This window comes from Perca flavescens, chromosome 9, assembly GCF_004354835.1.
Source record: "Perca flavescens isolate YP-PL-M2 chromosome 9, PFLA_1.0, whole genome shotgun sequence".
Lineage (NCBI taxonomy): Eukaryota > Metazoa > Chordata > Actinopteri > Perciformes > Percidae > Perca > Perca flavescens.
Window position 1 is genome coordinate 26210837 of NC_041339.1, and position 17346 is coordinate 26228182.

The 17346-nt window shown below is 41.5% G+C and overlaps 1 protein-coding gene and 1 long non-coding RNA gene across 2 annotated transcripts; one reads left to right on the forward strand and one right to left on the reverse strand.

The window, feature by feature from the left end:
* The first annotated feature begins 1568 nt into the window (after positions 1-1568).
* LOC114561685 (uncharacterized) lies at positions 1569-3149 on the forward strand. The gene is made up of 3 exons (XR_003693382.1): positions 1569-1626; positions 1703-1743; positions 2719-3149. It is a non-coding gene; the product is annotated as an uncharacterized LOC114561685 (long non-coding RNA).
* Positions 3140-16859, reverse strand: mknk2b (MAPK interacting serine/threonine kinase 2b). The gene is made up of 14 exons (XM_028587752.1): positions 16696-16859; positions 15851-16063; positions 15236-15326; positions 14579-14680; positions 14348-14445; positions 11411-11490; positions 11093-11166; positions 10805-10909; positions 10558-10613; positions 10271-10366; positions 6799-6993; positions 6500-6664; positions 6343-6383; positions 3140-6230 (listed from the first exon to the last, which is right to left on the reverse strand). The coding sequence occupies exons 2-14, from the start codon at positions 15899-15901 to the stop codon at positions 5957-5959; spliced, it is 1428 nt and encodes a 475-aa protein (XP_028443553.1). The 5' UTR covers positions 15902-16063; positions 16696-16859; the 3' UTR covers positions 3140-5956.
* Between the last annotated feature and the right edge of the window lie 487 nt (positions 16860-17346).

Genomic DNA, 17346 nt, shown 5'->3' on the forward strand with positions numbered 1-17346 from the left:
CAATAGTAGTATCCCGGATGGGAAAGTCAAAGGCTATAAGCATAATATTCCACTTAACGAGGCCCTAGTATTGTGCAGCACACGGGATACATTTTCAGGGCTTGCTGCCAGAAATAAGGGTCTGGGTTAAAATAAACAGTTTTTGGCAGAAAGCTGAATACCTTACATGGCTTCTCTTAATATGAGAGGTGAACAGGTCTGTGAGAAAAAAAAATGATCCCCAAGAAACTTTGCCCGTCTTTGCTGGGGAATTAGCCACTTGTTTTTGTTCAACTATACAAGTTGAAAGTTAAAAACTAAAAAAAAAAAAAAAAAAACGCAAGTCCCAAAACTTGGTAGCCTACCATTTTTAAAAATGGTAAATTCATTTTTGAAATCGCGTTTCCCTAATCACATGCAAGCAGTTAGCGCATTCTGATAGTCTAGAAACTTACATATTTACTTGTCTTTATAAATGCTACATGAAGGAAATCTTTAAAAACATATTCACTTTACGTCAGTTAAGTTAAGGTGAAGGTCATGACAAATACATTTTTTCCCATGTTTCAGCAGGCCTATTTATTCTTGCATTTATTTTTAAATTAACCAGTAACCTAACTTCTTTGTTCTTGCTATGAAAATCACATGTCCTGACAGGTAGGTTAGAAACACAAAACATATAAACACTAGAAACAGCTTCCTAAAATGCTCCATGATACCTACCTCCAGCTCCATTCTCAAATTTCAGACTAACACGTGTTGAGGCTTTTTGTGCACTCCATGCAGACACGTGATCCAATTAGACCCGTCGTGGTCACCATGACTCTCAGGTGCACTGGGCAGGTAATCAGTGACGTAATAATTGCCACTTTTTCAGCCAGTGAACTTGTGTTATCAAAAGTCAGCTCCTCAAATACTCCTTAACCTCAGAGATGTTTTATTTGGTCCATTGGTTTATACAGTATGTTTGTACCTCTGTTTTTTCACTGCTATTGTTGCACTTATTACTTTTTAGAATTTTATAAAGCTATATTTTATGCTACCTGTTTGCACATTGTTTACATTCTGTTCTACAGTAGAAAATCAATACTTCTGAAATCACAGTTTTATGGGTCTTATACGAAATGCATGTTTTAATTGTTTGTTTGTTTTATTTAGAAAGCAAAAAGGGTGTTTAAAAGATAAATACACAGGCATGTTGAGCTGAATGTTTTACAGTTGGAAGTCTCAGGTAGATTTATTGAAGCAGCTAAAAGTTTGGAGGACATAATAAATGTAATAAAAGTAGCTGTACATGATAATGATGCTTCGGATTCTGGGTCAAATTGTGCAGACTGGCTCATAGACCTTTTTCACAGCAGACATGTTGACATTTCATAGTAGGTAAAGCACAGGTGTATCTAAAACCATTAATGATGGCTGCATTCCACTTAGGAGAGACCCTGGTATTGCTGACTCACTGAAATAGCTTACTGGGACACTTGATGACAAGTCAAAATGTCTGCTGTGAAAAAGGTCCATAGTCACATAACTTACTGACACACTTGAATATAATGGAGGCATCATTAGTGACACCTGTGCTTTTCCTGCTGTGACATGTCAAAGTGTCTGCTGTGAGAAAGTCCTACTGCATGCATCTTCCCTGAAGTAAAGTTTATATTTTACAATGTTTATTGTATTTAACCTTGATGCACGAATAATACTTTGCTGTTTGTATCTTTAGGCATGACTGTTGTGAAAAGATGAGATGAAAAGGAAAACCAGGTAACTGCATGCTTAATTACTTCACATTGTCTTGGAATGCCTCACAGTAGAGCCTTCTGAGAATGCAAACTCACACTAACCTTTAGGTTTTATTACGCACTGAGCAAATCATCCTCTTAGACAATTAAGCAGCTGCCTCATCTGTCCATTAGAAATATTTGTTCAAATTTAGCTTAGATTCTGCTACAACCAAGACAGAAATGAAAGTAATATTGGGGTCCAGCATGAATATTTTCCATATTCAGCATGAATATTTTGTTTTAACATGTCCTGTTACTTATCGTATTAGTATCCCTATTTTATCAGTAATATCTGTAATATATTTCTGATATAATTACCTTTTTTTTGGTTTAGCACAAAAAAAAAGAAATAAGCAGTAAAAGCAAATGTAAAACAATAAAGAGGTCTGAGATCTGTCTCATGACTTGGAATCAGATGATCTGTGGCTCACACAAGGTTGATCAGTTCCTCCCTTTTATCTAATGTTTGATGTAATCAAATAAACAATAAAATGTTCTTAATTTATTGGTTAAGGATATAATTTACAGCATATGTATATAATAGATTATCATAACTAAACACCAGGAGGATAGGCCTACTATTTCAGGTTAATCTTGGCAGTGTTGCAGTTGTGAAAAGTGTCCATTAGAGGGAGACAAACACCTGAGAAATCACTAATCCATCATGTTCTCTGGATGTTATTCTCTGAAGTGTGTGTGTGTGTAATGTGGTAAATTACATTGACATCAATTTGATGATTTAATCGAACATCAGTCAAACTTGCCGATTGCTCTGCTGGTATATCTTTATTATGCTTTTCATTGCTCTTTTTTGACCAAACATCTTATAGTTTATCTACTTAGTAATGTTCCTTCACACAGCTGATTTTAACCACAGGAAGACAAATCCTGACTTGCAGCAGTGACGACACACTGGCATTTAGCTAATTCAGCAGAAGTCATTTTGTATTTCCAGGCAGATCGTGTGGTGGCACTCAGGAGCAGCAGCTCTTGCAGCAGGTTGCATCAGTCTCTTCAGATCAGGCCTCTGCAGCTGTGAACAGCACCACCCCCCACCCGCAGCACTCTGGGTGCCTAACAAGGTGAAACCACCGTCACATGTCAGTGTGTGAGGTGACAACTGAGCTCATATTTACCAACAGCCAAGGACACATATCGCAGTCTGCTCAGATATCAGGGAATGTTACGCATTAGGAGATTTACAGCACCGCATCAGATGAAACTGCCTCAACCTTGGCCAAAAGATAAGCCTGCTAGTTAATATGTAGTCTCTCTTGCCAGACCTATCTCCACAGCACTGGAGTAGTTAATATGAAACTAAGGATACAAGGTAGAGCAGCCCTTGACGCAAACTGTACAGTAACCAGACAAACCAGTGTTGTTCAAAGCATTTTATTGCATTTTTTTTTTTTTTTTTTAAAAACATACAAAATTCCATAGCAACAGTCAGAAATGTTGCTTTGAGTGAACTGCAATCATTCACATGGTACAGTAAAGTGCTTATTTTAAATCAAAATATTTTTGTATTTAAAAAGGATGTATTATTTTAAACTTCTTCCCATGAACATGATGGGCTTGGTGGGATACAGCCAGTGTTAATCAGGTCTCAACTCCCAAGAAAGAACGCTGGAGGACTGAATAAACGTTGACAAAATAACCATGTCCATGAAATGAACCATTTATAAAACATTTGATCAATGTTGCTGGATTGTAAATGCTTTTGCCAGTGGGCTACATTCAAATTGTGGAGAGGTTGATGGACTGTCCATTTGAATGAATGGTTTTTAACACTTCCTTACTTCAAAATGACTTAATATAAAAATTGCGAGGCTTATTCCCCCCCCAATAAAAGGCAGTCCGAAAACCTACCGCCATTTGACAAAAGTAGAAATGGTTATGACCAAGAATACTCTAACATTCAGGATATTACAGAGAATGGCCAAAACCTGTGCGTTTGAGTATCCAACCCCTGTCAAAAAGTAGGGACCAACTCATGAGATGCTCAAAAGGGAGAAAAAAAATAAAAATAAAAGTCAGAATACTGAACTGTATAGGTATTTTCAAAACCCCAAGATTGCCTTGATCATCAGTTTAATGCTTTGAGATTACCGATAGCTAAGTAGTTTCCCCAAATGGAGAAGAAACCGCTGCATACACAAATTCAAGTAAGTCTTATTATAAGACATAGAACCCCTTAACGATTCATCTGTAGAAAGGTTTTTTTTTTTAAAACTATTACAGTGTCCTATTATCAGCATAATGACACCAACAGAGCCATTTCCAGAGTACCGTCACTGAAGTGCTGGCAACAGGACATGGACAATCCAAATCCCTCACTTCTAAGGTGATACATGTTCAATGTCATGATTTGAACCCTCTTTGGTGAAATGGCTAGTGTTGTGAGAAGTCATCACGAGTCCATTACCTGTTAGTTTTAGAATGAGCTTTAACTTAATCTGAATTAAAAAAAAAAAAATTGCCAACTCTTACACATGAAAAAAAATAAAAACTTAACACTCGCTTTCACTGGGCATGAACGCTCCAGATCAACTAAACAAACTTTCCATCTCATACGCTGAACTTTTAAAAACACAAAACAAGGAAAACATCCGGTGTTTCACCTGAACTTAACAGCACCTGCATGGAAATCACCATATAGAAAATAAATCTTAACAGCCATACAAAAAAATAATAAAAAGTGGGGGAGGGGGAGATCAGTGTGGCACTGACATGGAGTTTTCAAACATGAAAAATAAAGTAAACTTAATACAGCTACATGTCCGTGGAAGACTTTTTTTGTTTTTCTTTTTGTGGAATGTTTTTCCTATTTTTTTGTTTCTTTTTTGAAAAATACCATCTGCCTCTTAGTTGTAAGGTCATTATTTTGAAAGGGGTGTCTCATATAAAACAAGACAATGGTGAACCTTTGGGGGGAAATGGTCCAAATAAATGTATTCGATCAACAAATGACACTCAAGTCACATCTGCCAAAATGTGCTTTTCAAACCCCTGATAGGAGTTCTAACCTTTACTGCCAAAATATTCAAGGTTCAATATAATGCAATAAATCATATGTAGAAACCAAAATTACAAACAAAAAATAAGTTCTGGTTGTGGCAAGGGGACAAGTCATGAATTCTTTCCAATTAAAGTAACACTGACCCTGTTTCACTTGCCTAGCCATTTAACATAATTGGCTTGTACCAACATACCAGATATACTGCAGAGCTAGCTCAAATTTAATTTTGGGGGGCCATGCATCATAAACCAATTCAAATGGTTTAAATCAATACTATTAGACTTGCCTGATGGTCTCAAACACTGAAAGTGTTGCCACTGATAATTTGGTATAAATGGTGGTGTAATAAACTGAATAATCTGTACAACAGTAAGTCATGGCTGGCTGGGTACAGACAAACATTCTTTGCTCCATGAGCAATAAGTGCATGGCCACCAAGCTAGATGAGTGCATGTTTAATCTCCGACATTGACAGAGGAGGCTCAGTGTTGAGAAATGTATCTTAAAATTGAGACAAAAAGAATCTTTGAAGTCCCCAGCCATATTAATGAACCGCACCAGGCACAGACAGCATTGGCTTACAGCCCCTCCAACCCCTTATGCTGAATCCCTTCGAGACAGGAACAGCCTTCATCTTGGCATTTTGCATAAGCTTGTACGTATCTGCAGATGGGCCATTCATGCATATACATACAGGCAAAGAGAACATTCTAGATAACTTAATTCACAGTGGATCCAGTTGTTAACGTGGGAGCAGCACAACAGGTTGTCCTTTGGTGTCGGAGCTTAATTTCGAAGATAAGTGTTCTGCTTTCTTCTGAACTGAGTTTTATGAAAAAGGAGAAAAAAAAAAAGAAAAAAAAAAATATATACTTCTCTCTCTCTCCCCCAAATCATTAACTGGACCTTGTCCCCGACCTGTACGTGCACATGTGTGTTTGCTATTTGCAGGCCCTGGGCTGATGTGCTTCAGAAGTGCTGCAGAAGGGCAGAAGGCATTTAGAGGAAGGGCTGCAAGCAGCATCTCCTTTTACAGCGAGGCAAGAACGCCTGAATAGCAGAGGAACCAAGGCCAGCTAAGTCAGAGAGAGGGGCCAGAATGGTGAAGAAAGAGTCTCAGAGTAGACCTGGACTTAAATCTAAACGGAAGGTCGGAGGTCAGGGTTGACAAAGATCAGGCACAGTCTCCTACAATAACGAGAGGAGCCAAGAGCTGACAAAGCTCTGCAGCAGAGACGGGCCCTCCCTTGAGCTGGCTGTTTTGCTGCCTGCGCCTGGCCAGCTTGGAGTTGGAAGGAGGAGAGAGGCGCATAGAAGAGCCAGTAGCGGTAACAACAAATGGGACTTCCTGCTGCTGCTGGTCTTCCATGCCATCCTGTTCGGCCAGCTGCCGGTTAACAGCCATGGCCTTGTCAGCAAAGAATGTCAGATCCCTGGCATTGCTGGCTCTAATGGACAAAATCACAAACACAAAAACAGTCAAATTAATTCCAAGGTGCAAATATTTTAGTAGTGTGCAAAGGAATGCAGTCTGCTGTAGCTGCAACAAAGTTTTCTTACCTTTGATGCAGGATGGATGTTGGCAAAGTGTCGGATGCACCCTGAGGAAAAAAAAATAAATGTTAAAAGTTATAAACCTCAAGACTTACCAATTAACCCCAAACATAAAAATGTCTGTCAAAGACATGCAGAAGAGGCTTCATAATTTTGAACCTACCCCCTGCACCCAGGGGTGCTGCAGCACCTGGCTGGCACTCAGGCGGTTTTTGGCGTCCCGAACCAGAAGTTTGGATATTAGGTCTTTGGCACTTAAGGAGATGCGAGCCCAGTCTTTCTCTGGAAACTCATATTTTCCTTCCTGGATGCTCTCAAACAAAGTGTTCTAGAAATGGACATAAAAACACATACCATCAGTCACTTTGACCTGGATGGAGACGATACATTGTTTAAGTGTCACTAATGTCCTGTACAAGATATAGGAAACTGAAGTGCTGAAATAAGTTGTCAAATTCTTACCTGGCAGGTGTGGCAGGGTTCCCCTAATTCCCAGCCACAGTCCCCTCCACATCGGCCTACGAAAGGTGGGTAGCCGCTCAGCATGATGTAGAGGATGACTCCAAGGCTCCACAGGTCACAGCGCTTGTCATAAATTGTGGCTTCCTCACTGAAGGCCTCAACCACCTCAGGTGCCATGTACTCTGCTGAGCCACACTGTGAAACAAAAATAAAGTGTTAGCTCCAGGGATGACAAAAAACACCAAGTACAGCTGAAAGAAAGTTGAGAGAGAAACACATCTCATTTGGCAGCAGCCCACGTTCCTTCATTCAGCTGATACCTCGTGTTTGCAAGTGTTAAAGCTTGGGGCCTACTCTTTGGCTGTGCGGTGGGAGGCGGCAGCCTATGTGACTGTCACATGCTTATGCGCAGTGATGGGTTCATTTAAAATTAGCTATACAGCTTTTCTCAGTGTTAAGGACACCCAAGTAGAAACATCATGTACAATTACATATCAAGGGTAGAGGAAGGGAGGCCTATGCTATAATGAAGCAGGTTAGTGTGTGTAGGCAGCAGCAGTGACTCACTACTTTGACCATCCAGCTGTACAGAAGCCAGGCAGAAAGGGCTGAGGGCAAGGGTTAGCTCAGCTCTGACGGTACCTTGTTATGCAGCTAAGAAAGAAATTAGGCCAAACACTGAGCAGGGAAAAGAGGATTGGGTGTCCTGCAGAGCCAGAGACTGGGCTGAGCCCTCGCCAGTTACGTAACTTAGAAACAAACACCAAATGTCGTTTTAAAACTTTAGGAACAGAAAAGACTAGCAGGTGGCTAGTTCAGCAGGATGCGTATAGACTACTGGTATAAATTCTGAGAACCTGCTCTGATCAGTTATTTTTAACAGTAGCCCATATGCATTTTAGATGAGAATTTGTCCCGACCAAGGCAAAGCCCTCTGGCCTATATTCTTCCATCTGTAGGTGAGCATGTTTACATGGAGCACACATCTATTGTGTCCCAGTACCATATAGCAGCTGTCTCCTAACTCCTCCTACCCTGCTGCACCCTTATGTAATGAAATTTGCTGCACAGGAATCTCATCTCAGACAAAGCTGCTTCTGTAGGAGAGAAAACCCCAACCCCCACATTTCCACCAACAACACCATGTCTGGCGACCGCCTCCACAGACAAGCTCACAGGATTCAGGCCAAATGCAGCTGCCGCAGAAATAAAAGACACGGCACAAAAGGATTTGTTTGCCTACCAAGGTGCCCCAAAACTGAAAGGCAATGAGAAAGCTGTGCTATCAAAAAACTGCCATCGAAACTAATCTCGTTTTAAAGCCACCCAAATACACCGCCAGGATAAAGATAGCCAGTCATGGACTGCCTGCATTCCGCAGTGATAAGAGCTGAAGAGGGTCAGTGAAATAACAGCAATCTCACATTTGTTCTTCCTGTGCTGCTGCAGCTGCAAACTCTTTCTGAATTTGCATCAGTCACATCCTCCTCAAACCTTCCTGTAAGCTACAGATTGTTGCTATTCAGCTACCACAGGATTTTTTAGCGTCGCAACCTGGGGCTTTCCTGAAACCATGTGACTAGTCAGGCCATACTGACACCACTGATGACACACACACACACCTCTGCCATTTGTAAACTACAGGATTATTTTTAAGAGACTTACAGCAAAGAGACCTGTTATGTCGTCATGCAGCTGCATCTGTGACCACAAATAACAGACGCAGTTCTAGGACTTTTTTTTTTTTTTTTTTTTTTTTTTTTTTTAACTGTCTAAGCTGCTTCTCTGTAATGTTTTCATGTTGAAGTTTCACCCAGTCCAACTTAATTCAATTTTATTTATAGTATCACATAACGAGTTCTCAGGACACTTTACAGATAGAGTAGGTCTAGACCATGCTCTATAATTTACAAAGACCCAACAATTCAAGTTAAAAAAAAAAAAAAAAAAACCGTTCTTAACTAAAATTAGCTCTTCCATGTGTTGTCCATTGTACAAGAGAGCACAGACATTTTTTAAACAGCCCCTAGATGAAGATGAATAAAAACGCATTTGGTTGGATCAGGAACATAAACAATAAATGCTAAGCAAATTATATTGTGCAACTGTAGGAATGGGGAGGTGGGGGGGAGGGGGTAGGGTGAGGGTGCCAATATAACAGATAACATTGTTCCTGTGACCAGGAAAACAAGCCAAAACGCATGAGCAGATAAACAGACTGGGTATTTGTACCTCCCAGTTACCCTCCCCCTTCCACTGGTCGAGCCAATCACATCTCAGTTGCTAGGTATAGGGGGAAAGACTAAAATTTCTAGAACAAGCCTTATGCACAGCCTTTGTAAAAAGCACATAAAAAACACAGACGAGCGCGGTTGGGGCCACTGGGTGGAGACTAAGCAGAAAGACAGGAGGGTGGATGTTTTTCTCTTATACCACAGAGAGAAAAGGGAAATGAGCAAGAGTTGGTGTGTTGTGGTTTCATTGTAACTTTATACCACAGGACATGGCCTTGTAAGAGTTACAATGTATTCCCTGCAGCCTTCAAGACAATGACACTGTGTCCTGTCCTCCGGCATAAACTTTTCCTACACTGAAATGTTGCATTAGAGAAAGTCTGGTGGTTATTTCCAAGAAAACTTTAGAATAAAAATAAATATGTGCACTCTACTGCACCAAACACACACGTTATCAAATCAGGCCCGACAAAGACTGTTCAGACTAAAAACAAGAGGCCTCTTGGGCCCCAAAACTATCTCCCTTTCAAATATTCCAGGGATGGGCTCTATCCATTAGTTCTGCTTAAGGAAGATGAAGTTACCAGTGTAGAAACCCCCCCCACACACTCCTACATTCCTGCAGGCTAAACTGCTTCACCTGCTCTGGTCCATCTAGCCAGCCCCCCAGACAGCCAGTAGACCGACTATGTGCTGACATGTTCAGGGCTTTCCAGTTCAACATTACCATTCCCCTTTGAGGTTGCAAGGGTCCCACTTTTGTGGGCAGTGTTCAGAGGATTTGCTTTGTGTTGTGACGACAGCAGGAGTGTTAAACAATCATAACCCCTAAACTCATGTCCCTCAATATTTGCGACTGATAAGCAACTGGTCCATTTCAGAGTCCAACACTGTACTGCCTTAACCTCAAAACCCAACGTTCTCCCTCTCCAATCAGCGAGCTGCCCTGCCGCTAACACCACTGAGGAGTGCCCAATAGTCAACCAGCCAGTTGGACTTGATAAAGACATTGTTTTACAGTCTGAAAACACCCTGCTTATCCACAACGAGGTCACAAACCACTGTAAGGAAAATGTGACCAAGACCATATGACCGATTCATCTCTTCCCTGGTCTCAATAGCTATACTCATACATTGCTTACATGCATTTTACTGTAATAGCACTTTCCCCAATACCATTTATAAAAAGTGGTCTGAACGGTTTGGCGAACAAGACAAGCACAATATGCAGAACTTACAGGAGTGAGGAGTTCAGGGGTGGAAATGGGTGAGCTGTCGCTGTTTAGCTTGATCCCACTGCCCAAGTCAAAGTCACAGATCTTGACCGGGGAAATCTGAATCAATGAAAAAGATACAAGTTCAGAATCAAATTCATCTACACTTTGATTCATCAATATCATTTTGTGAAGAATATCTACTTGTGGGGCCAGAGATTTTCACTGCCACTTATTATCAGGGTTCATATCTTCATTTTAGGGCACGGTTTTAGTTGCCCTTTGCTCAAACATGTTTACAGTAAACTCACCTTGTCTGCACTCTTACAGAGGATGTTTTCAGGTTTCAGGTCTCTATGTGCCATTCCTGGGAAAAAAATGTAATCAATGCAATCAGTCAGTCTTTAATGTTAGTAAGCAATCATGCCAGAATCAAGTATAATGCATTTTCTTTTAAATATCTTTTTTTTTTTTTTTAACAAAAACAAAGCATTGCTTTTTTTGGATGATCATGAGTAGTAATACAATTTGCTCGCCATTTTGTACAAGTGGTCTTACCCTTGTTGTGCAGGAAATTTAGAGCGCTGGCGATGTCCTGCACGACAACACTTGCTTCCTGCTCACTGAAGTGCCGTCTCTTGTGAATTTGTGCCAAGATAGACCCTAATAGGAGCAACAATGTGAGTATACCAGCTCCATTTGCAAGTAAAAAGCATAGAATGAATGCTTTCCCACACAGACAAACAACTGGCTACACACTAGAAACTGTGCACATGCTTTACAGGAATGTTTAAAAATAAACAAAGCTCTGATGCAGGCATCCTGCAGCAGCTATAATTTACTAACCTCCTCTAAGCTTTTCAAACACCAGGTAGAATTTGTCTTCCTCTTCAAAGAACTCCACCAGCTCCAGGATGTTACTGCAGAAAAGAAAGAAAAAAGCACTCTGAGCCAGTTTCAACTAGGGATGGGTCGTCATTTTCGAAGGGTCATTGTCTTTCCTTGTTTTTGACTGGCCCCTGGTAGCACGTAACACATTGCTACTGTGTGTGGCACATTTAGTTCGGCTCTTTTCCTCACAAGGGCCGTCAGTCTGTGGTACCGTCTCCATACATTCATCAGGTAGCATTACTTTAGTTGGTCATGATGGCAAAAGGACATTACCTGTGGCCCTGGCATTGATAGAGCATCTCAACCTCACGGAAGACACGGCTGCGGCTGTGACCCGGTCTTTTCTCAATGATCTGGAACAGAACATTAATGTTCAGCCATGTTACCATAAGAATCTCCCAAAGATAAACATCTATCCATGCCCAGAGCCCATCTGTTAGAGTTTGTTTCGCTGAAGTCCTCCCCCTCAAATTGCACCGCAAAACTCCACTCCTGGTTGTTTTAACTGTATAGCAGAGATTATATATTCCATATACAGAGCTCTAGAACTAGTTTCCTTCTAGACCAGCATTTTCCTAGCCTAGAAATCTAGACACACCCTAGCAACAGCAAATGTAATTTGCACCCAAGGGGTCTAGCAACTCTCAGTTACCTTGCAAGCTGGAAAAAAAAAAAAAAAAAAACCTAACTCTGGCCAGGCCAATCACATTGTGTATAGAGTCGGTGGGCGGGTTTATGGCTGCTGGGAATAGCAGTCTTTTGAATCTGCTTTGGCCGCGACTCTTGAAGACTTGGAGTTAAGCTTTTCTTTGAGAAAAGAACGGCACTGAAGTCATTCTTAAAAAAATAATGATGTGTTTGAGAGTTTTGCCGACCGGATACGGAAAAAGATTAATCTATCAACTAGCTCTGCTACCTTCTTCGTTGCTCTGCCTGGTTGTAGCGCTATCCTATTGCATGCAGAGAATTTGAAAGACAACCGTTTATCCCACCCCTCGGATTGAGCCCCGTCAATGGTGAGTTCCCAGACCAACATCTTAATGTGGGTCTGGCATGACAGTTGTAAAGAGTGATTAAACTACTTTCAGTGTTGCCTGCCAAAGCAGAGACAACAGCATGAGAATGTAACAAGTCACAGGATCTCTATATTTAGCACTTCATGCGTGACCCATATTTAAATCTGAAGCACTCGAGCCATGCATGTTCTTTGAAACATCCCATCAGCTAATCCAAAACTTTTACGATAAACAAAAAATGCTTGCTAAATATAACTGCGCTGCCTGGAACTAAACCACCGAGGGGCCACCAGCTGCACGATGCCCTGCCAAGAGAGACAGAAAGATAGACTGCTGACACCAAAGCAAAAAGGCCTGAATTTTCCAGCCCTGGTTGGTTATTGTCTGCTTGGGAGGCGGTGCATGTTTTTCTTCCTGGTAGCTGGATTACAGCGGCTATTGAAGCCCAGTGGGGCCAGAGTTGCAGTTGTGTGTCTAGGATTAATAGACAGACAAGAGGCATGTGAGCAGTTTAAAGCCTCTGCACTGTTCCAGTCTGAGTCAGCAACACAAAGAGCCCCCAATCAGCTCACTTTCTCCTGACCACTACACAAGCCTCTCACCCTGATAATGACTGGCAGATAACCGCAAAACATAGCTGACAAATGCACTAACCTCATGATAAGCGGACAGTTAGAGAAGTACTAGATTTATGGTTGCTTATCCAAATCACAGATCTGAATAACCGGCTGCAAAACATGGCCTCTGTTCAATCATCAACCCTGGGTTGGGAAAGAATACCTTTAAGGAGAAGTATTTGTTGGGAGAACCAGAGCTTCAGCTAGGCATGCACTACACAGCCCTCTGCTCACTCTTGGTGCTCTAAGGCTTTTGTTGCAATTGCAACACAAGGAACACACACATGAAACTCACTCCAGTCTGGAGGGGGAGGGGAGACAGGACATCTGGCAGGAGCCCCCCTCCAACTCCTAAGTGACCTTCAATAACTGCTGACCCTCGTGCCTCCTCCCCCAGAACCACAAAGTCTCAAGGGACCTAGCAAACCACCCTGGTGTAAACAATGCCAACAGATCATGGTCACATAATAGAATTTGATTCGATTCCCCTGAAATATTAATTGGTATGCTATGGACACTTGTTCCACTGGGATCTATCTATAGATGTTTGAACTGTTGACACCTCCTTTCAAAAGTTTTTAAAAACAGAATTCAACTGCAAATAGGGATTAATTAGATGTTAAAAATAGCTCAGTGTCTCCATGCGATTAGTGAGTTAGGTGCAATTTTCAAAAAGAAAAACAAGCCTCACTTCTACTTTTCTACATTTCAGCAAAGAAAAAAATCCACAATGTTTTGTTCCTAAAAATGAGGACGTAAGCATTACATATAAAAAGTGAAAAAAGGAAATCCCCAGGAGTCAAGACATGTATTAACAAGTCCACACCTGATTTGGACACAGAAAAAAAAAAAAAAAAAAGTAAAAGTAAAACTGTACTGAGCGAGAAGGAGAACAAAGCAGTGTAAACAGCTTGGGCCACAACCCTCACCCAGCACCCCTCCTTCTCTGTGTGGGTTTTGTTTTGGCAGTTTCCAGTACACAATGTTCTTACAACTAGCGTCCTCTGTAAGCAATAGGCGTAATGAAAAAGGGGTGGGTATATCCCTCCCAGCTTTCTGATAGGCTGACCATCTGTAAAAACAGTGAGGGGAAGTGTCTAACAGCAGCTAGTGTTGCACATTAAGAAAGAAAAAAAAGAAAAGAAAAAGAGTACAGCAGTAGCACAACACAGATGAGAGCCAGCAGACATCCATTATAGAGAGCTAAACAAAGAAAAGAAAAAGAAAGTATCCTGCCCCAGGATCAGAACTTCCCTCAAAAGAACGACCAGGGAAAAGTAGGAAACCTGGATCCCGTAGCTCTTCAACTGCATGTAATGCCACAGGGCTCCTTTATGTGCAAAGGCATTTCATAACTAACCAGTAACCACGTGCAGTTCTAGAAATGCAACGTCTCTATACTGATCTCTAGCCATGGTGACCCACACAGACAACAGGTGAGTGTTATGTGGCAACAAGGACAGTCAGACTCATGAGACAGTAGCACTGACTTGCAGGAATCAAGACTATGCATTATGCTAATGTTTTCAAATACATTTCAGTCATCCATATATGTGTGAAAATGTCTGCTTTCTTACCTTGACAGCATACTCTTTATTGGTGATGAGGTTGATGCATGTTTGCACCCTGGCATAAGCGCCCTCTCCTAGTACCTCTTCCTGCAGTCCGTAGACATCTGTAGCACGGAGTTTCATGTTACGAAAATACTCAATATAATTGAAGGAGCAGAATCTCTAAATGCACCGTACAATGTTTTATGAAGAGATTTATAACAGCGACATAATGATACTTGAAATAAAAGCTTTTACCCTCAAATCGTCCAGAGAAACTGTCAGTTGCCCGGCAACGCTTTTTCTTCTTGTTTCTCTTCTTGGCATCTGGGATGTCGATAGGCTGGCTGGAAGGTATGTCTGTCAAAATAGAAGTGCCTACATTATCATGTGCTGGCAAAGAAACAACCTAAAGTTTAAAGGGATACACCACAGTTTGTTGAAATAGGGCTTATCACGGTCTCCCCTAGCTGTAGATAGGTGGGCCAACGCATTTTTTGTACATGCATTGTTTTAGTCCGGTGCAACACCGGCAGCGCTGCCGGTAGTTAGCTTAGCGTAGTGAATGGAATCCTTTGTTGCGAGTTAGCATGTTGTGAGTAAAAGTGACCCAAAAAAAACAAAAACAACCCAATTACTTGCACCTATACAAAAAATGCATTGGCCCACCTATCTACAGCCAGGGTAGACAGTGATAAGCCCCATTTCAACTAACTGTGGCATATTCCTTTAAGTTTAAGACCGCACTTAAGGGAAATTTAAGGTCAGACTAGTGTTGTTGAGAGTAAATTGTACATTTATTTCAAATTGGAGAAACCAGCCTCAGTTAATGAACTAGGTAACTCTTGGTGCAACTACAGCATTATGGATTAACAAAACTCAGATACGAAAGGAACAATTAGTTAAAATACTTACCATGTCTTGGGGAGGAATCAAAATTAAATGACAAATCAATGAGATGGGATCCATTTTTAGTGAAGTCGTCAGATTCAAAGGGATTTTGGCCCTAGGAAATAAAAACAATATGCTAGTTAGGATTTGCAATCTTATCAATGACCCATTTAGCTGAGAGGATAAATTGTTATTCACAACTGATAAAAGCCTTTGCTATCTCCCATTCTGAAACCATAAAATAAGAGAAGACTCCGAACAGCTGATCAGTGGAAACTTTTAAAAAACTACCATAAATATTTGATGCACAGCCACCTAGTAATCTAAAGACCCACAGCAGTCCATCCTAACATAATACAAACAAAAAAAGAATGCAAGAGCAAGCCACATTCCTGCAACAGTTCTTTAACTCTTAGCTGCCGACCTCTCCAGTCACACTTTCAATAACTGAACATGTCCCACCAGGCCACACAGTACATTTGTCAGCCATAAGACGTGGGAGAGCAACAGATGGGTTTATATATAGCGAGGTGAGGTCCTCTCTTACATGCTGACAAATGTTCTCCGATTATAGAGACTTCCCAAAAGGCATGATGATAGCTGCTCTGCATTTTCCCCTCAACAAATCTTCAAACTCACCCTGAAAGAGCGGTGGAATCCAGTGACCTCGGTGATCTTATTTTGCACCATTTTGCTTTGATTTGGGATGATGTTTTGGTGGATGTGCGGCGGCAGTGGTTTTTTGGGATATCAATTTGCACTTCTCCGAAACAAAAAGTCGTTTCAGAGGGAGTAGCAAGTGATCACACTGCGCTGGCTGGTCAGCTTGCTGCTGCGCTTTAAACGGGAGCCCTGTGGACAATACAAAACACACCGCAACGTTATACCCTTATTAACAGAGCAAATGACACCAACGTACAATAAACGTTTCGCCAAGTTCAAATGAACGCTTAACCATGACTAACGTTATAGCAGATTAACATTAGGGAATATTCGTCACACGTTCGTGTGCAATAAAAACAGAGTGCAACAACAGTTAACTGCATCGCCTTAGCTATTGTTGTAGGTTGGCTACATAACGCTAGATAGATCTATGGGTTCGCTACAGCCATTTAGCTAGCTAGCTAGTTAAATAAGCAAAATTAAGCGGTTACGACACGGAGAAACTCATTACAACACTAAAGTCCGGTTAAGATAAGCAAATATGTCGGAAAGCCACGCTGTTTTCAGTCGTAGAGTGACGGTTGAGGCCGCCTCAACAGCCGCAGGGAGGCTAACATTTGTTTAGTCATAACGGCCAAGTCCCAAGCACTGGTCCCGAGTTGATCGTTGTCACAGATTCAATTTTAACGTCAGACAACAAAGGTTAGCGACCGTTATCTCCGTAGTGTTGCGAGAAGAACGATTACGTTTGAAATTGCCAAAACAAAATGGCAGAATGAACAGCCGCTATCCAAAGCTAACGTTACTTTTTTTGTACTCACCCCGTTGTTAATTTTACAGCTCCAGCGTTAGCGTCGTTGTTTGACCCACTGCTTCACAAGCCGCAGAGGACGGTCAAGGGAGGGGGATAGCCTGATAGTGAGTGCGTGGAAGGTGGCGATAAAGCTACGGTTTATGTGTTTTTATAACCTCTCTGCTGACTCCTCCTTGACTCCTCCTTGTCTCCTCCCTCCTCAGAACTGCATCAACAGACGGGATGCATCACGTGCTTTCTAGAAACGGATATGGCGGCTAGATACCATTTCGTCTCGCTGCAACCTTCTCGAGGTAAGAACGGGTAAGAAGCATAAATAGTTGCTCGACGTGGTGCAGAAGACATACAGTAAGAATTAACTTTAAGAGGTACGTCATTTAGTAGTTTAACATCGACTTACGTGAAAACCTGAACATATTTTAGGAAAAGGTCTCGGAGACTAAAGTAACACACGATATGGTACTCAGCCAGTGAGCTCTGTTTTGTTCTAGAGGCCACACCACGGGATGTATAGAGGAACAAAACCGCGAGTACGTGCACATTAGCACAGTCAGCCCCCCACGGCTGTTCTGAAGAAAGCGATCTCAATGGAGGTGGAGAGAGACGGGACTAGCGCAGCAATGCAGCTGTTGACAGACCAAGATCCAGCCCCAGTTTA

Bases quoted from the DNA above. Each gene is read 5' to 3' on its own strand.
- mknk2b (XM_028587752.1), bottom strand. From the start codon at position 15,901: ATGGTGCAAAATAAGATCACCGAGGTCACTGGATTCCACCGCTCTTTC. The intron at 11,491-14,347 runs GTAAGAAAGCAG...GTTCTGTTCCAG, and splicing joins ATAAAGAGTATGCTGTCAAG to ATCATTGAGAAAAGACCGGG. The intron at 10,367-10,557 runs GTGAGTTTACTG...TCATTGATTCAG, and splicing joins TCTGTAAGAGTGCAGACAAG to ATTTCCCCGGTCAAGATCTG.